This window comes from Thalia democratica, chromosome 2 (assembly GCF_965202585.1).
Source record: "Thalia democratica chromosome 2, ktThaDemo2.hap1.1, whole genome shotgun sequence".
Lineage (NCBI taxonomy): Eukaryota > Metazoa > Chordata > Thaliacea > Salpida > Salpidae > Thalia > Thalia democratica.
Window position 1 is genome coordinate 42,434,966 of NC_139166.1, and position 23,399 is coordinate 42,458,364.

At 24.2% G+C, this 23,399-nt stretch overlaps 1 protein-coding gene across 4 annotated transcripts; it reads left to right on the forward strand.

Moving 5' to 3' along the window:
- Nucleotides 1-396: 396 nt before the first annotated feature.
- On the forward strand, nucleotides 397-23,314 carry LOC145830222 (kinesin heavy chain-like). Of its 4 annotated transcripts, none has more exons than XM_082938155.1 (26): nucleotides 397-528; nucleotides 1,704-1,805; nucleotides 2,281-2,371; nucleotides 2,618-2,691; nucleotides 2,869-3,022; nucleotides 3,555-3,698; nucleotides 5,680-5,804; nucleotides 6,203-6,307; nucleotides 6,524-6,672; nucleotides 8,407-8,555; nucleotides 10,713-10,810; nucleotides 11,454-11,564; nucleotides 11,832-11,960; nucleotides 13,308-13,454; nucleotides 13,716-13,856; nucleotides 14,713-14,910; nucleotides 15,740-15,895; nucleotides 16,123-16,262; nucleotides 16,881-17,025; nucleotides 17,472-17,561; nucleotides 17,925-18,032; nucleotides 18,153-18,289; nucleotides 18,348-18,506; nucleotides 19,393-19,508; nucleotides 20,908-20,947; nucleotides 22,332-23,314. In XM_082938155.1, the coding sequence occupies exons 1-25, from the start codon at nucleotides 499-501 to the stop codon at nucleotides 20,925-20,927; spliced, it is 3,018 nt and encodes a 1,005-aa protein (XP_082794281.1). In that variant the 5' UTR covers nucleotides 397-498; the 3' UTR covers nucleotides 20,928-20,947; nucleotides 22,332-23,314. The 4 variants fall into 4 exon arrangements, with proteins under 4 accessions (XP_082794281.1, XP_082794280.1, XP_082794282.1 ...); XM_082938154.1 differs by lacking the exon at nucleotides 20,908-20,947 and adding an exon at nucleotides 21,051-21,070; XM_082938156.1 differs by lacking the exon at nucleotides 20,908-20,947 and adding an exon at nucleotides 21,769-21,796.
- The last annotated feature ends 85 nt before the right edge of the window (nucleotides 23,315-23,399 follow it).

Below are 23,399 nucleotides of genomic sequence, written 5' to 3' on the forward strand. Positions count from 1 at the left end.
TTAAAAGAATCAAGGTGCACCCCCATTTGACCTTAAGCTCTATTTTTTAAAACTTTCTTAAAACTCCAGAAAGTTTTTGGTTGTTCATGTTTATTTTTTGCTTAGGAGTCTAAAAAAGTCTTCTACCCCTTATGGCTTAAAGTATTTTTTTTATCAGACTTATTAATAAGTTTGTGCTGATTCACAGATGTTTTCCTTCAAAATCAAGCAACCTTGTTATAATATCATATATTTGAATTATACTTCAACAGTACTTTATATTTAATTTATCGGTTTTTTTTAAGTTTCCAAATAAAATAATAAAAATGAAAAAACAAAACTTCATAGTTTAAAATACAAAACTTAACTTCAAAAATTTTAGTCAGACTGTATAAAGATAAGCTAAGAGTTTTTTTTAGAATTAATCATTTTAGTATGAAATTATAGTAATTATTTTGGAAATAATTGTACTCAGAATTCATTTTTTGACAAATAGTTTTGTTCTTCATAAAATCCTAAATGGCAAATGCTTCAGAATGTGGTATAAAGGTACTTGTTTTATATACTTTTAACTTTTTAAAAAAAAAATTGATAAAACTAAAGTGAATAAATTGATTTGTTATTAAATAATTTAGCTTAAAAATAATTTATTAATTATTTTGTAGTATATACTATACTTCATGTTATAACTAAATTTCATACTAATATTCTCAAGGATTGCTCAACTTGGTTTGTAAAAAACAGTCACTTAGTTTTAAATTTTTTATCATAATTTTATATACATATCATAACTCAATGATATTTTTTATTGTTAAAAGTGATAAAGTTTGTTACATAATGTTACAAGTAAGTTGTAATTTAATTTTAAGCTAAAATTGTTATAGTTATATAAATATATCATGACTATTTTAATAGATGACTTTTATTCAGTAGTTTGTGACTCTAAGTAGTTATTTGTATTTAAGTTAGAATTTGTGTTTAAAAAATATAGTCCATTTTAATGATTATCAATATTCACTTCTAAGGGATTTTCATGTTTTATTTAGAATGTAAACCTAAACAAAAAAGTTCTCTACATTAAATTTAATTTAAGTTATAATCTGAGGAAAACTATAAAATCACATGCTTAGATTCAAAGTACAGGAGTTATAACTTTTGTAGGTTAATTTATACTTAACTGTAATAAATATTTAGAAAAGTCATTGAAGATTTTACTATCTTAATTATAGTATTTTTTGAGTATAAATACAGTAATTTTAAGTTATAAAAAGTACTTACTTATTAAAATGTAGTTTATATAAATTCTTTGAAATGCTAATGAAATACAATTCTTATCCTTTATGGTATAACAAATTATGTAGGTAACAAATAAGTAAGATTATGAACTTCAAGCCAATCTAAAGTAAATTTTATTTTTAAGATAAGTCAGTAATTTATATTTTATTTAATAAAAGTTTTAGAAATTGTAGTGCAGCGGAAAACACATATTAAGTTTTTGTTTTATTAATAGGGTAGTTATTTTTTGAATTCTGATGTAAAAAACTACTTTAATTGACAAAAAAAAAGTGTATTTACATTATTTTTGTAAGTTTAAAAAGTTAGATATTAATTTAAATATAGAAATAGTAGATCTCTCTTATTGGTAACTAAAAATTATTAGTTTAAAATTGAAAGTCACAAATTGCGGATCCCTGACCTAAGATAATAGTTCATAATTTTTGCAGGTTATGTGTCGTTTCAGACCACTGAACTCTTCTGAAAAATCTAGAGGAGACAAATTTTTAGCAAAATTTCCTTCACAAGAGCAAGTCACATTTGGGCAAGGAGTAAGATTTTAACACAAAATTTAATTAATGAGTGTATAGTTAATTTATATAGTTTTAAAATTATTTAGCGAAAAAAAATTTTGATATTAAAAAGTTTTTTAAATCTACAGATTAATAGTTCTCAAACTTTTTAAGGGTATCTAATATTAGATATCTAAAAATTTTTATGCACACTATATCACTTATTTTTTTAAAATTGAAACAAACAATATAACATTTTATAATCTGTGTTGCTATTATATTAAAACTTTCCAAAGCTATCAAAAAAAAAGCTTTTAGAAATAGAAAAATCTAAAAAATGAAACTATTAAATAAATAAATTCACTGCTAACAAAATTTTTTATGCACATTCTTTAAAACTAGTTTTAGATAATCATTTTGAATCTATGATGCAAAATAATATTAATAGTTGTGTTAATATATTTGTATTTTAATTTGTTAAAGATAATATATTCATAGTCTGCTGTTATTTCAGAATACAAAAACTTTTACTTTTGATCGTGTATTTGGCCCAGCAACCACACAAGAACAAGTTTATATAGCAGGAGCACAACCTATTGTTAAAGGTTTAAAACTTACATTTTTATGATTAATTAAGTTCTAATTTATTTTGACTTTAAAAATTAGAAATATTTTATGTTGAAAAATCTTAAAAAGGATTAAAATTAATATTAAGTTAGTTTTTTTTTTAAACTTTCTCAATTTAATTGTTAGAAAATTAATAAATATCAGTTTTGTTGTGTATGCAGAAAAAGTTAAAAGTGTAAACTTTATTTCAGAATGAGTTTATAGAGTAAATAATTTTTTTTTAGATGTCCTTGGAGGGTATAATGGAACAATTTTTGCATATGGGCAAACATCTAGCGGAAAAACTCATACCATGGAAGTAATTTAAACATTTAAATATACATTATTTATAGAATTGAAATTATTTTTTTAAATAAAGCAGTGTTTCAAAAAAATTTAAACGTTTAATTTTTTTTTTAGTTAGTTTTTTTGAAATTTTTGAGCCGTTTTTTGTCATTCTTTAAAAAGTACAACCATTAGCAAAAAAAATATTAAGGGTGTTCTGCATGATGAAAATTTAAGAGGAATTGTTCCTCGCATAGTAGATGATATATTCAATCATATATATGGTATGGATGAAAATCTTGAGTTTCATATTAAAGTCTCTTACTTTGAAATATACCTAGACAAAGTACGAGATCTCTTAGATGGTTAGTGATATTATAAAACGTTAAAACCTTTATACAATGAATTATCTATTTATAAAGTAATTTAGGATTAGGTATAAATATAATTTTTAAGGTTACTTAACTAACTAATAAATTTAAATTTATGAAAGTTCAAGTTTTTATAAAAGTAGTTAAGGGCAAGATCACAAAAGAAATTTTTACTTTGAAAAATGTAGTTCTAATTTTTAAGATTATCATGATAACGAATTTTACAAAAGTAATTATTGAATGTGAAAGTTCAAAACTGTTAAAAATTACTATATTTCAGCCATATCTTAAGAATATTCGCATAAAAATGATGCTCATGTATTGTCTACTTATAAGAATAGGATGGTCATTTTTTATACTTTAAATGTTTATTAAAAGAGATATTCGACAACAGCTCAGCATTAATAGAATATGAATTGTTGTGCAAGTAAATTTTAGTATGTAATTAAATGTTTTTAATGCAGTTTAGTACTTACAGTATTACAAAAAGTTCTATATGAAAATTTAAAAAGCTTTTTTTTTCCAGTAACAAAACAGAATTTGTCTGTGCATGAGGATAAAAATAGAGTTCCTTATGTAAAAGGTTGTACTGAAAGATTTGTGGCTACTCCTGATGAAGTACTTGAAACTATAGATGAAGGAAAATCAAATCGACATGTTGCAGTAACTAGTTAGTATATATTAGTGTTAATTTGACTAGAAGGTAATAATTTACCTGTTTTTTTATTTGCTGAAAATTATTTTGTTTGAATAAGGTATAATAGACCTTAGTTATAGTTTTATATTCACAACTAGGAATTGATTACTCTTTAAGAAACTAATTTGTTTTCGACTAAATAAATGTTTTTATAGTAACCATATTTTTTACTGTTTAATATTGTTTAGTAATAAAGATAATAAGGTCAAGTTTAAACGATGAATTAAGACTAATTTGTTGAAAATGTTTTTTTTTAGTATTTTGTTTGTATTTTTACCTCAAACATTTTCTTTGCCTAAAAGAGTGGCAACCCTGTAAATTTACAGTTCCCTTAAAATTTTTATTTTCGAAGTCTAAATATAGCTAAAATAATAATATTATTGTTAGTTACTTAAAACCAATGATTTCATATACTCGAAATTTTTAATCATTTTTTAGAGCTAGTTTTAATCCGCAGTATTATATTAGTGATATCCATTAAAATTTGAATTATCAAAGTATTTAGAGTCTCACAGTTGACCCAAATCGCACAAAACTAAAAATAGCAATAAATTTGTCTGAAATTTGGTAAAAAAAAATTTTATTTTAATCTTTTCAATAAAAACACTAGTTTGGCTTGAACAAAAAAAACACATTTTAGAAAATAAGCTGTCAGAATTAGGTAGTAGCTTTCAATTTTTTTTGATCCAAAAATTTTTTAACTAAATAAATTAGTTATTTATTGTAATAATTACAAAATTCCTATACTCTTTCTTTATTAAACTAACAAATACTCTTTCTTTATTAAACTAACATATGTTTCAAAGGAGCTCTGTAAGAAAAGAATAACTAGGTGTATATGTGTATTTACTAAAAATAAGCATAATCACAATAGATACAATAAATAATGTTATATCCGACTTTTATAAAACAAAATAATATTTGTATTGATTAATTCTTAATTATAGTATAAGTAAAGTAAAATACAAATTGAAATAACAAATCAAGATATTAACTACTTACATGCAAGTCAAAGAGATACTAATGCACAAAATTAAATTTTTGTTAAGTTCACAAAAATTTAACTAATAATTACGTCACGATATTATGTTCAAAAACATAAACAATTTAAATGCATATACATTGCATAGTAAGTCAGATAACAGTCAGTTTGATTTGTTATCTTTATTTTTCTATTACTGAACTTTTTTTATAATTTTAATTTAATTATTACAAAAGTTATATAGTTTTATAACAGTCGGATTCAACATCATATATTGTATCTATTATTAACTAACAATCTATAGTAATTATACTTATCATTAGTAAACACACAAATATACACCTACTTCAGCTTCTAATATTCTTACAGTATTTATTTTTTTACAGAGCTTTGTTGAAGTTTGTTAACTTGTTTACACACAGAAAATATGTTAGTTTAATAAAGAAAGAGCATTGTGAAATTTTGTTACTATTATTTATTCCTGTGCACTTACTTGCTCCGCTAGTTTTTTAGATAATATGATGTCTATCAGCAAACGATTAACTTTAAATTTTGAATATAATTATAATTAAATTATTTTATTTATTATAATATGTAAAAAAACAGGTAAATTAAAGTAATACTTAAGTTTTTTTCTGTTGATTCAGCTTGTAGATGTTGGAATTTTTTATTATTAAGCTTTTATCAATAAAAATGGATGTTGATTCAATTAATAAAATACAAAAACTGAGTTTGTACATATTTATTTATTGCAAATTTTTTTGAAACAAAAGCTGTATTTTTGTCATACATAACTAAGAAAATTCATTTACTAATTTACTTTAACTTAATGAATCATAGGTTTTGTTGATGCCTGTATACATATAGTTTGGGTTAATAATTTGCTCATGCCCAATTTAAACTTTTTTTACACTCTGCTTCAACTAAGGTGTTCTTGTATGTTTATAATTTTATTATACTAAAATAATGTAGATATGAACGAACACAGCTCCAGAAGTCACAGTATATTTCTTATCAATGTCAAACAAGTTAATGTTCAAACAGAAACAAAACTCACAGGAAAATTGTATTTAGTGGATTTAGCAGGAAGTGAAAAGGTTAGAATATTAGAATATTTTATACAAACAAACTCACACTTAATAAATTTAGTATCTTTCAGATTATAAACAAATAATAATAAAGAGTTAACAGAAAACTAATGATAGTTAGATCATTTTAAAAATTATGTTTGTGATTGAAAATTTTAATAACAACTTTCTCAAATTTAATATACTTAAGCTTCTTAGTATATTAAGCATGATTTTTAATTAATTCTTTCAGTACGTATATTTTTAATCTATTTGAATCTAAATGAATTTGAAACTTTTTAATATAATTTTAACTTTAATTAACTAGTTGTTTTTTTAACTTCTTCAACCACTTATAATTTTATATTTTAGTTTTTTTACTTCAAAAAATAAATTGAATGAAAGTTATTTTTTACTTTGGTTTAAAGGTTGGAAAAACCGGAGCTGAAGGTCAGTTGCTAGATGAAGCTAAAAATATTAACAAATCTTTATCAGCTCTTGGAATGGTCATTTCTGCTCTTGCGGATGGAAGAGTATGTAATATACAGTTTAATTTTGTGTAGAATTATATGTTAAGATGTTAAGAAGTTTTTAATTTTATAAATTATATGTAAAATTGTGTTATCTTACAATCTTAAAATCTTTGTTAAAATTGAAAAAAAAACTGTAATTATTTTGTTTTTATACTGATTTAAATTCGTTATTACAATAGTTAATTTTTATCTAATTAACAAAAATTAAATTATTAGAAAAGCCATATTCCATATCGTGATAGTAAAATGACTAGGATATTGCAAGATAGTTTGGGAGGTAATTGTAGAACTACCATATTTATCTGTTGTTCTGGTGCTAGTTATAACGATGCTGAAACAAGATCTACTATGATGTTTGGTGTCAGGTATGACTTTTGTCATTAATAGTTATTAGTATTTTTAATATTTAAATGTGAGTTTTCTTTAATATTAGAAGTCAGGGTTAACACTAAAACTATAGTTTATAACTTAGAGAAAAACTATGGCTAGTTTTTTTCGTAAATATTGTCTTAATTTTTGGTTTTATTTTAATAAGTTTCAAGTTGGTAGGTGTCAAATTTGCACGAGCGGACAAAATTGAACGAAGACAATTTTGCACGAGAGGACATTTTCGCACGTGTTGAATTTTTTTATTCTTATTTTTAATTTTTTTTACAGTCACTGTTACCCCTTACCCTCGTTCAGTAACTTATTTATTTTTTTTATTTTTTTTTATTATCACTGTTAACCCTTACCCTCGGTCAGTAACTTTTTTTATTTTTGTTCTTTTATTAATTTATATTTTAGTTTTTTTATGTTTTTGTATATATAAATATATCTTTCTGTTTTTTTTTACTCGCATGCAATTTTGACCTGTTCCCGTTTTAAGTAGCTAAGTTTCAAGTTTGTTTTGTAATTTATGATTCACTATGCTTTTAACATTTTTTTCACACTTTTTTTAATTTTAACGCTGAAATTGCAATTATTTTTAATATTCCGTGCACTAAGATTTAATTAAGTTTTATTTATGTTTTTAAATAATCCATAATTAATAAAGTTTTTTTTTGATTTAAAGGACTATAACTATTAAACGTTTTGTGATGAGCAACAATGTATAGTAGTTACCTTTTGTCACATTTGTATTGTTGCCGTTTAACAAAATATATAGTTGTGTATTATTGTCGTTGATGATTTTTTTTATCATATAATTTTATTCTAATATCAATACTATCTGCGAAGCGTTTAATACTTCACACAAAGTCACTTTTCTAAGGAAATTTTTGTTGCAAGGCTAACTGAATTCAGTTCATCTATTATTCATTTGTCTTGCTAGGTTGCTGCGCATACCGCCACTTGCACCATCGCTTGATTCTTTATATACATTAATCTCTTTTGTTTTTATTATTTTGCTTTTAAATTCGATTACACACCTATTTTTGTTAAAAACTTCTTACTGAAATTTAAGTAATTTTTTTAATGTATATTGTTAAAGCTTTACCTATACTAAATTTACAACTACGTAAATTGATTTTCGTTTTAGAATGAATTCACTCTATTTTTACTTTTTTTTAAATTTTAAAGAAGAGTTTTTGGCTATGTTGAAATAAGAAATCTTTGATTTACTTTTTTAAATGTTAACATCAAATACATAGTAAATTAAATTATATTTGCTTATTACAAAAAAAAAGAAATATCTAGCAACTAAATATTGTAAATTTAGTTTTTTATAAATGAGAAAAGTATTTTAGTTAAATAAATATTTTTTTCATTATTTAATTTAGTTGTACGTAAAAGTTAAATTTACGAATAATTATCGTATTCAAAGATAAACTTCTAGGCCAGTATTGTAATGTTACTGTTATAATTTTTTATTATGTATGCGAATGATTATATGCCATTAATTATTGTTGTTGTTGAGGAAGTTTGTTTGAACTTACAAAATGTTTTGCTGATATAAAGATGTATAAGAAATTATCCCTTTATAAATCTGGTATGAGTATTAGCTAGGGGTTATAATCGTTAAATAAGAACAAAAACTGTTTATTTAAATATTATAAAAATAGGACGCATTGTCTACAGAAAATATTTCAAACCGTAACTGGAATTTTTTTTATTTTTAGAGCAAAGACAATTAAGAATTCTGTGCAGGCTAATGTTGAATTAACTGCTGATCAATGGAGAAAAAAATATGAAAAGGAAAGAGATCGCGCCAAACAGTTTGCTAATATGGTTGCTCATCTTGAAAAAGAACTAACCAGATGGAGAAATGGTGAGTCAATATTTTTGCTTGATATTATAATTTGAATATTTTTATTTTTTGATCATTAAAGTTGTCTTCAAGTACTGCTCTAAAGTAAAATACTCTAAAAATTTATAACGACGTCTAATTTAAACATTCTTTTAAAGTTTTCACAGTTACTAGTCTGACTAAATTTTACAAAAAAAAAAGCAAAATTTGAAGTGAAAGTTGGCATTATTAGATATTTTTTTTAACTTTTTATTATTTATAACTAAAAAAAAATTAACCTTTAATTGTTTTTATTAAATTAAATTTATTTAAGTAGCTAATTTAATTATTTGAAAACACTCTTTTTTAGTTTATCACTTATAGTATTTATTTTCATCTATGTTTTATTTGTAAACTAGTTAAACATGAAGTTTTGATGTTTTTATTCTTTAAATACTTGATTTGTATACAAGAAACTATTTTTATTTAAAGTTTTATGGAAATATATGATAAAGATAATATTTTTCAAACAAATGAATTTTAATTAAGTCATGTATGCTATATAGTACGTAGATTTTATAAAAATAAATTCTATCAAAAAAGTGGTTCCGGATGAAAATTCGAATGATGTATTGAGTAAGTGCGAACCCCTTTGTTGTACAGTGTACTACACAGTTAACACACCTTAATTTTAACTGTTGTGCATGTTGCTAATGCATGTTGATTATTGTTCGCTTTAAAGAAAAATGTAAACAGTTTTTTACTAAATAATGAAACTTTTTTAGTTATATGATTTTTTTTCATTTTATGAAATAACTTAGATAACTGCGTTGTGCACTGTAGATAACAAAATGAGAACTATAATGAAATAAAACTCTTCTTTAGTTTCAGTATGAACATATTTTTGATAAGAACATTTAAGAATTACTAAATTCAAAAATACTTATACTCAAAATTAATATAAACCTGATTCATTTGTTGTCTTTTATATTTCATTTCCAATTGTTGGGTTTATATATCCTAGTAGAACTTTGCTGTCCGTATAAATGAGGAATTTTCGTGGCATGCCAACAAGACTTATCCGCGCTACATACTATAAGACCCTGAGCTTTAAACAAAGACAAAATACTAAAAACAAAAAGTTGCAGCAAAATATGAATGTTAAAAATAAATAAACATTTAATTTTAATGACTAGTTGAGATTAGTAAAGTACATTGTCTTGTGATTTTAGTTGTAACCCGTGTATATATAAAACATTGCCTCATTGGCATAAATATATACTTAAGAAAAATTACCTAGTTAACCAATATTTAGATTAATATTTTTTCTCTATATACATTCACCTCTTGCGAAACTACGCACTCGCTTGGTTACGCACTCTCGTTTAGTTACGCATTTTAGAATTAAAAAAACATCTTAATATGGAAGAATTTTTGTGTGTATTGAGTTAGTTATATATTTAACTTATTATATATCATTTTAAATGCTAATATAGGAGGAGACGGATGTTTAACAAAATTGAAATTTTTGCATTTTTAGTTTGTTCCTTAATAAAAACTTATTGAACTCTATGGATTTGTTTTTTTTTTAGATATCTTAGCCCCCTTTATATCTTTAAATCAAAAAAGGTACAATTTTAATTTACTCAAAGCGTTTTTAGACATAAAGTTTCATTTTAACTCAATAAATCTCTAATTTTTAGCTAATTTATTGTTTTCCCAGCTCAAAATAAATTTGTCTTGCATAGTTTAAGAGAAAGGTTTTTTTCTCTAATACCATGCAAGATAAGTTTAATCTTAGGTGGGCAAGGAACCCCCCTTTTGGCCTTTAGTACAATATTCTTGATAAAGCAAATAAGTGTTGTACTTTTGTGTTTGAAATTTAAAAAAAGTTCTTTTGAAAGTTCTTATGAGATTAAATAAGGTTGTAATTTTTTTTATTAAAATTTATTTTAACGACTATTCTGAACTGAAAGCTTCAAAACTTAAGTATTTTTAGTTTTAAACTCTTTTTAATCTATTTTTGACAGAAAAAAAAGACTAAAACTTGTAAATTTTAAAGTATATTGTAATCTAATAGCTATTCGAAATATATTTAGTTTTCAACAGATCATAAAATATAACATATAATTTGATGAATAGTCTAAAACAAAATTATTTTGACTGAATCAGTAAAAATAATCAAGTGATTTTTCACAGGAGAAACGGTTCCTACTGATGAACAAGTTAATACAAAAAATCGTGCTTCACTAACTTCAATAGCTCAAGAAAATGTTACTACTCCTTCTATAACGCAAGTAATAAAAACTAATCATTAGACTGTTTACAAGAATAATCTGTTAAATGTTTTTTAATGCAATAGCTGTTTCATTTAATTTTACATCTGCTTGTTAAATTCTAGGTTCTTATCAAGTATTCACCATAATTATTGTTTCAAATAAAAGTTGTTACAGGGTTGCCAAAAAACATGGAAAATCTTGAATTTGAAAAATTTTGGAAAAAAAACTTGGAATTTTGAACTAGAATCACTAAAAAAACCTGGAAAACCTGAAATTTTAAACTATTTTTACATGTAAAGTAGCGAAATTTCTATTAGATACGAAAAACCTGTTATAAAGTTTATTTTTTATATCATTTAAAATATTTTCATTTAAAAACAAGTTTAAAGTATCTTTACAATGTCTTTTCTATGTTACTGTGCTATTTAAGGCAGTTTTTTCAACTTTAGTTAAATTTTTACTAAAAATATACCAAAAAACTTGTTTTTTTAAAACCTTGAAGATATCGAGAAATTCTGCAAGAAATTTACAAAAAAAAACTTGTTGTAAGTTAAAAACAAAAAACAATAACCACTAATTACTAATTACGTCAAAAATATACTAAATCAATAGTTTTGATAGAATTTCTTTGAACTAATTTACAAGCATAATTTTTGCGTAGATTCAACAACAAATCCACTCTTCTGATTCGTTGGTTGCTTCGTCAACTTCTGAATCTCTCGTAAATGATGATGACCGAAACAGCCAACTTTACAAAATGATGGATGACAAGGCAAGTATAATTAGTTTTATGAAAATATGTCCATACACTTATGTTGTATTTAAAAGTATCTGTAACATTAGGCCTTAAGATGTTTATTTAGTATTAATGTTTAAACGTCAAACTAAAAATTTGTTTTACATAAAAATGATTGTGTAGAAACAATTTTATCCATCTAGGTTATTATTCATACTACCAATTTAAAATTAATTCTACTTGTCTTCGATTTTTGATACAAATTGTTGATATGAAATAAATTACAATCAAGTGATTTAAAAGGATGAAGAAATCAATCAAATTTCACAAACTGTTGAAGTTTTAAAGTCTCAGCTTGTGGAGCAGGAGGAATTACTTGCTCAAAGAAGAACTGAACACGAAACTGCACAGGAAGAAGTCACGAGATTACAAGTTTGATTCATTTAATATGAATTATTAAGTAGTAACTAGAAATTAGCTAAAATAAATGATACTTCTAAGAGATGCATAAGTAATCTGAAAGCTAATAACTTTATTATTTATATAATACTCCATAACTTTTTGACCACTTTAATTGTTTTCCTGTTGTTTTATTTGCTTTTACTTTTGAAGTTTATGATAAACTAGGTGTGTATTGAGTTGTAATTTTTTGAATTTAAAAAAGGTTATTGTAAAAAACGATGAATTAGTATATTATTAAATATATAAATATTGTTTTTCTAATTATTTTGAATATTATTAAAAAGTTAAGTATTAGTTTCTAAAATTTTATTATTTAGGAAAAGTATTAATTTTTTTTTTGCTATATTTTTTATTCAAACACATACAATTAAAATTGTTAGAATTTTGAAGTAGGTAATTATTTGTTAAAGAAATACAATGTCTGATTTGAAAAACGAGAAACAAGTTTTTTCGGTAAAAGGCTGCTTTACATTTGAATAATGATAGTACTGTTGCACTTGTAATTATTTGATTGTTTAGATATTGTATATATAAGTATGATAAACTTGCTTGTTTATTATTAAAACTGAAATTTAAACTAGCAAGAACATTCATTACGTTTAACAAGAATTTTTAGCATATTTAATTTGTTATGTTCCAAAGTATACGTTCTTCCAAAGTTGCAAAAACAATTTTCAATAATTTATACTATTTACTTTAATAAGTATATGTTTTTAACTTTTTCTCTTTACACTATCATCATAAATAAAAAGCATGCACTTCAAAGCCAACATGTAACAATAAAAATATTAAGCATTGTTCAATACTTATAGCTGGTAATAATTATTGATTTTTGGTTTCGTTGTCTTTTAAAAAATATGAATTAAATAATAACTGTTCTGTATGTACAGCTTTTGTACATTTTAAATAAGTAAGCAAATTTTACATTTTGTTTACTATTTGTTAACTACTATTTAAAATTATTAAAAATCAACAGCTTTGTCAGTTTACATTTCGTTTCAAAAGTATTTTTAAATAAACTATAACTATCAATTACCGCTTTAAGTAATGTCAATGTTAGAACACCAAAAAACATCTTACTTCTTTTATCGAAAATGCTTAAAATTTCTAAAACTTGAATAAATTTTAATTTAAGTACATCATTAGTTTTAACTACCTACTTTTAAAAATTTAATAAGATACCATTTTTTTAAGCCTAATATCACTTTTTGCAATTAGCACTTATCATGTTTATTTCAACAAACTTATATATTTGATTTACAATTTTTGTGTATGAATAATCTTTTATGAATAACAAAAAAACGTAAAACTGTTCAGACAGAAAATGAATCTGCTAAAGAAGAAGTACAAGACGTGTTGCAAGCTTTGGAAGAACTTGCACTTAATTATGACAGAAAAGTTCAAATTGCTGAAGACAAAGGCAAGGAACTCGTTCAAATATCTGAGGAATTAGCTAACAAGAAAGTAATTTAGATTTTGTGCTTTTTTTTTTTAATATGTAACGTAAAAAAATGTAAAGAACAATTGTTGTTGCATTTTTTTCTGGAAGAAATAGAATGTTGGTGGTTTCTAAGTGAGTATGTTTAGAGGTTTCACAAAGTTTAATTTGCTATGTCATGTGTTTTTGAAAGTAAATGTACCAATACAAAATAGTAAACAAAGTAAATGATAGTTTGCTATTTTTACTAAAGTTATTTTTAATAAATCTGTTTTTTTTTTCATTAGAAAGCTATGGGAAGTATGAAGAGTGAAAATTTGCATTTAAAGGAGATGAATGAACTTAATAAGCGACGTGTAAGCGATATGATGACCAATGTTATGAGAGATTTAAATGAAATCGGTGTTGTTATTGGAAATGTTGAACAAGTAAATATTTGTAATTAAAGAATATTTTTATTAAAAGTATTTGTCGGTGAAGTATATTTGTATTTTAAAACTAACTACTAAGTTCTTAGTTAATTAACTGACTGTTATTCAAAATAAGTCTTAGACGTATTTTATTGCTAAAAATTGATGTTTCTCTGTGTATATACGCCTCACCACAAATCTCGTAAGTAGTATAAGTACAAAATAAAAATAAAACTAAGCTGTAGGGACTACGGTAAGCGGGCCTGATGTGGCCAATCAATCAATCTAAAAATAAATTTGAGAAAAAATTCTTATAAAATCTGGTTTTTAATAATAAAAGTTAATTTTCAAATGACTAAACTTTGAGGCTTATTTAATGATAATTTCATTACACTTTTATTTTAAATCGTTTGTGTAATTTGAATTAAAAATTTAAGTTGCACGCGAGTTACTTTTTTTCTAACAAATCTAGCCTTTTACTTACATAAGGCTGTCAGGCTTAAAACACTTAAAATATACAAAATATGATAACATTTAAGATGATAAAAATGGCTTATTTAAAAAAAAACATTAGTTAAAGTATCAAAAAATCCAAACCCAACTGAAATATTTTTGTATATATATAGTAATTAACTCTAAAATACTTTTGCACTTTAACTAAACTAAGAAAAAAACTATATTATAACTAAATTTTTTTTTTGAAAAAAAATCAGACAATATATTATAGTAAATAGTTTAAAACACAACCAACTATAAAAACTCAACACTTTTTTTTCTCTGTTCACAGCTAAAAAGCGTTTTTATGATCTAATGAGCTTAACAACGATTTTTTAGAAACACATAATTGACCATAAAATGTTACATACCATTTCAGCCACTTCCTGATGTTATAGGAGATGGTGATGAAGAGCATTCCAGCACTATGACCAGATTGTATGCTACAAGAATCAAGACTCACGTCAAACAACTTGCATCAAAGTGTGCAGGCCTAGAAGAAAAAACAGGTGTTAACGAAAAAAAATTGGAAGAAACTGAACAAGAACTTGCTTCTGCAAAACTTCTTGTACAACAAGTTAGTAATGATGTGTTTAAAAATTGATCCTGCTATAAAATAATAATCAGCGTGTATTTAAAAATTATTTTTAACCATAATGAATCTATTAAGTAAGTACTATAGCTAAATATTTTTTTTTTTAATATGTGTTTTTTAATTTGAAGTTAATTGAAGTTTAAAAATATATTTTTTATAATTTATATATCTTAAGTTTTTAATGAACACTTGACTGTATTAATTCTAGTAGTTGAGGCCATTGGAGAGTCAAAATTTTGTTTTAAAAAAATTTACATAAACTCTTATATGAAAGCCTAAAGTTTTTTTCAACTATAAATTAGTTTGATATTTTTTTTTTGAAATATAACTAGCTTTGAAAAAAAAATTGATTTAATTGTATGTACAACTTTTTTTTTAATTTTTTTATTTTATTTAAACATTAAAAAAATAAATATCCAAATTTTGATATTTTGAGCTAGAGGTCACAAATTTTTATGAAATATTATGAACATATTTTAAAAGATTTCACAAGTTTGAATTAGTATTAAGAAATAAAGTTTTAGATAAAGTATTAAAAAAATTATAATTTTTATTATTTTCTAACAGAATAAATTTCTTATATTAAGTGAATAATGTACTAACTATAAATTTTAAAGAAGAATTGAGGGTATAATAGATTCTTAGTAAAATCATTATTATTAATTATTTTAAGTTTTCGTTTTAACTTAAGAAAACTATTGAACTTAACAACTTTGAACCCTCATGTATCAAAAGTTTCCTTGTTATTGTAAAAGTGTCTGATAACTTAGATAAATTTATAAAACAAGCTCAATAACAAATGATTTTACAGCATGAAGCAAAAACCCGTTCAATGTTGGAATACATGAAAGAAATAGAAAACAAAAAACGATTGCTTGAAGAAGAAGTTGATATGAGAAATGACACAATAACTCAGCTTCAAACGGTAAAACAAGTCCAAATGGAAGATCAGCAGAAAAAAAATAGCGTTTGTTTTTAGTTTAAACAAGTATTCATTTATAAATATAAAAATATTTATCATGATAATAATTATTTAAATTATAAAACTTAAAAAGTTACTATACATTCGTTTAACATTATATCTGTAGTCAACTAAGTTAATAAAATTATTATCAAATTTTTATTTTTGTACAAACACCGAAAACCGTAAGAGCTTAGATATTTTTGTAATTTGAAATAAAACTTCTGGAGCAGGATGAGAGGAAGGTATCTGAAGAATTACAGAAAACTCTCGAAGGTCAACTAGAAGCTCAGCGGGAAGCCCATCATTCACAAGTTTCAAAACTCCGAGATGAGGTTGAAGAAAAAATGAGAATAATTGAGGCTCTTAATGAGTACGTCAGCTTTTTCACATTTTAAAGATTTTTTTTTGAAACAGGTTTTTATAAGATATGGGCTGGTAATTTTTGATATTAAAATAAATTAAGAAAAAAAGCTCTGTAGTTTTTTTAATACTTATTGTTTATACAAATTTATGATTCCGTTGTAATTAAATATCCTTTGAGATATATGTTTTAAGTTTTTCAGTATGAAAAATAGTTATAAATAAATGTGCTTTTAACGTTGCTAGTTATTTGTTTAATCTTTAAGTGTTTGTTCTCGCTAAATTTCGAAATTGTCACTCTTCCAGGCTAACTTGAGCATATTTCAAAAATTATGCGGTTTTGATGTTTTTTTCTTGCAAATATTCTGCTATATTTAGTTTTGTTGACGTCTTTATTTAATTTAATCTTCATTGAGTCTGTTTGTGAGTACATTAACGCTGACAAAAGGCCTTAGATGTTGTATACAATTTAGCTGCGTCAATTTATTTTTTTTTCAATTGTACCCTCGAACGGGTGCTTCAATGATGATGTAGTTGACAAATGTGGCCTGATTAAAACAACATCTATTTTTAACATCAACCCAAAAACAATACTCAAGACGATATTATAATATTTTATTATAAACAGCAATCACCAAAAATTATTTTTGGAAAATGAGAAACTTCAAAGTGATTACGAAAAATTAAAGAAAAATGAAAAGGATAAAGAGGTAAAATTGCGTGAACTCCATATTAAGTTTGATAGAAGAGAACAGGCTCGCCAAGATCTTAAGGTAAACAAAATTAAAAAGCTTTTTTTTTTGTAGTTAAGTTTTATTGAATTAAAACTTGTTAAACTGGTCATACTATAAAAAAATAAATATATACTTTAAAATGCTAATTTAAAAAAGTGTTTAATTGATTTTGAAGTAAAGAAATATGGTTATACAACTAACTATAATAGTACTTGTGTTGTTTAAGTTATTATATATATTTTTTAGTAAGCTTTTTGACTTCATTTAGAAAAATATTTCAAAACTTTGAACAAGATATTTTCTGGTTTTATAGGGAGGATTATTAGAATATGACATTATTTTTTTAATAGTTCTCTTTTATTAAAGTGTACAACAAATAACATTTAAATTCATAAGCTTTTGTAGATATTTTATAATCGTGTACCTTTATTTTTACAAAATTACTTATAAGTTATTTATAGAGACTAATATTTATTTTATATTAGGGTTTAGAGGAAACCGTGAGCAAAGAACTTCAATCACTACATAATTTGAGAAAACACTTTGTTCGGGAGCTAAACCAAAAACTCAAAAAGGTTTTGAATTTTTTTGTTTACTTGTTTTTATTTGCGTCATTATTGGGCACTAATTATTAAGAAAAACTTTGTTGGTTAAATTTTTACTGTTTTTGTTCTTGTTAGTTTGTATGACGCATTAACTAATAAAAAAGCTATATAAAAAGTAAGAACTATAAAAAGTTATTAATCATTAAATTGTGCTCAAAAATATCAAAAGAAATATATTACATGTTCTTGCGTTTAATGATGATAGCTATGTTGCTATCATCACTATGTCACATAAATATTTTAAAGCTGTTGCTTTTAGTTACAAGTTTACAAAAGCAAGCATTTGTAAAATATGTTTAGTTACAAGTAGACAGTGTCAATGTGTAATTTTAGCAAGCATCTGGTGAAGATGTTGACGATGTAGGTGGCTCGATTGTCCAGAAGCAAAAAATTTCATTCCTCGAGGGCAACCTGGATCAATTGACAAAAGTTCACAAGCAGGTTTGTTTTTGATTTGCACAATTTAGTTGGAGTTTACTGCTGCAAAGATTATTCTTCGTTAAGTATGAATTACAGTTAACTTTTGATGTCAAGTTATAATGCACAACCGATATCAAACAGCTCGTTCGAGACAATGCAGATCTGAGGTGCGAACTTCCTAAGTTAGAAAAGAGACTGAGAGCTACAGCTGAAAGAGTTAAAGCACTAGAAAGTGCATTGAGGGATGCTAAAGAAGGTGCTCTCAGAGATAGAAAGCGGTATGTTTGTTTTTATCTTTAAATGTTAAACACTTGTTACTAAATAAAATACTACTAGATACCAAAACGAAGTAGACCGAATAAAAGAAGCGGTTAGAGCGAAGAACATGGCAAGGAGGGGGCAAGTGCAAATTGCCAAGCCGATCAGACCAGGACAAGGGGGTCAGGTTGCCAGCATGAGACAATCTACCGTGGCAATTAGAGGCGGAGGCGGAAAGTGAGCTTATCAATGCTTTTACAATAAGATAGTTTAAAAAACTTTTGTTGATAAAATTTAATTATGATTTTTTTAGGAATTTTACAGTTATATTAATATAACTTATTACAATCATTTTTAGTACATCAGTCAAATTTTCAATAGATAATAAAATTGGTGATCTATCGGATAATAATTTCAAAAACAAAATTAATTACCTAATAAATGGAAAGAAAAAAAAAATTGTGGAAACAAAGCTTTTATTTTTTTTTTAAATTGCACTAAAATTATAACGAAAAGCTCACATTAAATCCTTAGTATTATGTACTTTTACAATTAGTAATGATTTAATTGTAAAGGTTTACAAATAATTATAGATATTCTCTTGTTGCTTTAGAAATTACAAAAGGTTTTAATAAAAAAACCAAAGGTAAATTTTAAAATTTTCTTTTTTCGGCATACATTTTACTAAACTAGGTCGATAAAAGCATTTTGATTGATTATTTAATAATCATATTGCTTCTTCCTTTTCGTGACACACTAATATTTGTTTTAGTTTTATTTTGCACTGTTTTAAGTTTTTATTAAATTGTTTTAAATCGTTTTACCTCTAAATATTAGCTAGGACATAATAGTATGTTATTAAAAATTAAAGAATTAAGTGTAATTGAGAATTAATTCTTAAAAAACTAATCTTCTGTTTCTGATGAGCAATGCTTTCAAAATTTAACTAATTTCCTTGTCAAAACAAAATAAATACTCACAAAAATTAATTCTTTAAAATTTTAAATCTATCCGGATCCGGCAACATCTCGAATTAAAAGATTATCCAGCTCCCGTAGATAACTTAATAAAAACAATATTTCAGAAGTATTAAAGTAAATAAACAAATATCTTCTTCTTACAGAGTAAGGACACCTACATCACAAATAAACAAGGCTTTTGAAGACGGTGTTAGTGGTGGTGACAACCAAACAAACAATAATTCCAAACAATCTAAAGTTCATCAACATATTAATACTGGTATATAACTTAAGTTTGGTGATATACTAGTTTTAAATGGTGAAATATTTTAAAGATTTCATAAGAAAATCTAAAAAATGTTACTAGTTAGACTTATTATTGGATTAGTGATGCATAAAGTTTAGCTTGTGCATAGTTTATGTATTAAAATGTATTTAATATACAGGGTTGCTAAAAAACCTGGAATTTTAAACTATTTTTACATGTTAAGTATTAAAATTTTGATTTGACACAAAAAGTATATCATATAGAAAAAAAAAATTCATCATCAAAAATCGTTTTTATTAGTAAACACATTTAAAGTTGTTTTACAGTTTCTTTCTTATGTTGTTATACTACTTAGCGCAGTTTCTAAGCAACTTAAAACTAAAAATCAAAAAGTGTACTTTCAAAAACCTGGAAGAAATTTCTCAAAAACCAGTGGCCACTCTGTTTAAAGTAGCTTTACAGTATCTTTTAAATGCTGTTATACTAGTTAAGACAGTTTTTTTTTTAAATTTAAGTTTAATTTCATACCAAAAATGGACCAAAAAACTTGTTTTTTAAAAACCTGGATAAATATGCAATAAACCTTTGGCAACCCTGAATGTGACCTAACATTAGTTAACAAAGTTAACATATGTCTAAAAACAAGTAAAATTTTTTTTGCATAAAATTTAAAAGTATAGATAAATTAATCTTATACTATAAAGATGAATTGTATTGTATATTTTTGAGCTACTAAATTTGACTAAAAAACTTAAGTAAACTAAAGTTACGTGATTTTATACTAAGTTTAACTAAAATATTTTTTTTCCAATGCTAATATAGTTATTTGCACGGTTTAAAATTAACTACTTTTTAGAATGTTTGAATACAAAAAGTTAGAAATATCAGTTATACTAGACAAATCAACTTTTATTTCTGTATTAACTAAACTGGGTGCACGACTATTCAAATTCGGACAATTCAAATTCCGACAATTCAAATTCTTAATAAAAGATTAAAACAACTAAAAATAAAAACGTAATGTGTATTTGACTTAAATAAAAAATGCATATGTAAATCATATTAATATCTACAGGCCATTTTTTTCTTTTTGCAAAACATTTAATATTTTTTGAGATATGGTTTATATAAAGTAAAAAACATAGTTATTTTTAGTAATTTTAAAATATCTTGAAAAGTATTTTAGATTTTGAAAAAAAGAAAAAAAGTGGCTTCAGATATTATTAAGATCTACATATTTATTTTTTATTTTTTTCAAATTTATATTACTTATTGAGATATAGTCCTTTTAATATTTTTTTAAGAATTTGAATTGTCGGAATTTGAGTTGTCCGAATTTGAATAGTCATGTAACCAACTAAACTAATCTGATTGTAGCTTAAAAGTAAAATTTTTGTTTTAATACTCAAAGATAATGCAGTTTTTGCATGACTAACGGATTCCACTTGTAGGTAAGCTTTTTTGAAAGTGAAATGTCGGGTTTTATTGTTTATTAGTTATGTTGTGAAATAAGTTAGTATATTCGAACAGGTGTTATATTAAATTTTTTTGCAGATAAATCAAAAGACAAAACGGTAAAAAGTGTTTTATTTTAAATGAAACTATTTTGATTTAATTCTGTTTTACAGTTTCATGTGCAAAAATTACTTTTTTCATTATAATTCACGTCTTAATAAGCATTCATATGTTTGCAATGAACAATAGGAGTGCAGAATGAAATTATTTAAAATTTGTATTAAAAATTCAAATCACTAGATTGATCAAATGACTAGATTGTGTGGCTTAACTTACATCCAATAATTTATCCCCTTTTAGTTCAAACGTTTTGCTAGATTATTTTAATGTAAATATTAAGATATCAAAAAAAATTATAAGTGGGATCTAAACGTAATAGTAAAAACATAGTTACTTAAAAAAATTGGTCTAATTTATTTGCTCTAAAGTTTATCAATAACTTATTAGCGTTTATATACTTTATTAGATTCTTAAAATATTTTATTTTGAAAATATTTAAGGTTTTGTAAAAGCACTTTTTATTATACTTAACCAAATTACCTTCAGTATTCAAGAAAAATTGAAATTAATGCTCAAACGTATTTAAGCATAACAGAATTAATTATATGTGTTACTCAAATCGCTTCTAGTTAAAAAAGCTTTGTTAAGTTTATTTAATCTGCATGGAAACAACAAATTTATAAATAATTAAAACAATTTCACGCAATATTTTAATTGTAATCTTTTTGCATGCACTCTCTGGCTTCATAACATACAGCGTGGAACTAAATGAAAATTGTTAAGAGGTGAATTTTGCTTAATTAGATTGTTTGCTTTGTTAAAGTAGGTTTGATTTTGATTTTTCTGATGACAAATTATTTTTTTCTTATGTAAATATTTTTTGTTTTTTTTTCTTCCTCAAACTTTAGAGTTTCTATAGAATTTAAAATACTTATTGCCTAAAACGGTAAACTATTTTTGAAAAATAAATTTGATTAATAAAATAGTTTTAGATATTTTAACTATGTATTGAATAAAAATAAGTAAGTTTCTATATTAACAGTTATAGTTGATAACAAAACAAAGGTAAGGTTATATTGATTTACAGCTTTTTACTAGTTACAACTCTTAAACTAAAACTTAATACCAAGATTTATATTGAAAAGGTAAAAACTGACTAAATAATATTTAACTTGTTTAAGTTACAAATAAAATTACTTCACTTGTTAAATAAAAACTTTAGTAAGTTACCAATAAATCATCTATTTAAAGAGTAAATATTCAATTTTTTTAAAACATAAAATGTAACGAGTTGTAAAATATACGAATTTGTTATCATAGGTGCTACCACTGCCGAGGTCTTTGAATTAAAAAAGTTTCGGCAGCAACCCTACCTTCACCCGAACCATCCGCAAAATAACAAGCAGTTCCGAAAAAACAACAATGAAAAGTTATGATAAGTTAAAAACAGTTGAGCAAGTATATTGAGTTTTTTGTTTTTAAAAGATTTAAAGATTTTGTATACACTAAAAACTCTGAAAAAAAATTTTTTTATTAAAAACGCATTTTGGTTTGTTGAAATTCAAAGTGCTTTATAAAAAACTAAAAATTTTATAATGCTTTATGAATAGCTACTTTAATTATATTAATAACCTGCAATTTAATATTTGTACTGTACTTTTTTATTATACTTTTATTAATGTCATATAAGTTAACATGTAATTTTCCATTATATTTTAGTTATAGTATAGTAATTGAACCTATCTTTTGAACATTAACCATGCAGAATACAGTTCTTTTTCCTTTTTATAAATCCTTAGTTGTTGTAATTATATAAAAATTGTATATTATATCTTAATCTTAAGTGTCACTAAAAATGTTATAAATACTATGTTGTATGTTTTAAAATACTGAGAAGCTTTTAACCTTACACCTTTTTCTCTTTCTTTAAACACAGCTTTACTGAAAAGATGAATATTTATACTTTAAACGAAAAATGTTTTTTAAAGTTTGTATTAAATTTTGTTTAGCTTTGTTTTTATTTTTTGGGTGCGTGTTGCATAAAGCGGTGCTGTTAAATTGTTGAATAATTTTATTTTGTTTTTAGCATGTGTTGACAAATATTGTTGACTATTGCATGAGAATCTACTGAACTTCTATTTATTTTTTTCACATAATCGTAATTGAGCTACGTTTTTAGCTTACCCTTTAAATTAAGCATGGCTAAATCTTTATCCACTAAATACTTTTTTATAATTGTTGTTTTATTTTATTTGCGCAACCTTTTCCAACTAAAGTGCAAGAATAAATTTATTATCATTAGCTTTATTATTGTTATAATGAATTTAGCAAAGTAATATTTTCTATAATAAAAGCTTAGATAAAAAATACGATACTCTATAAGAAAGT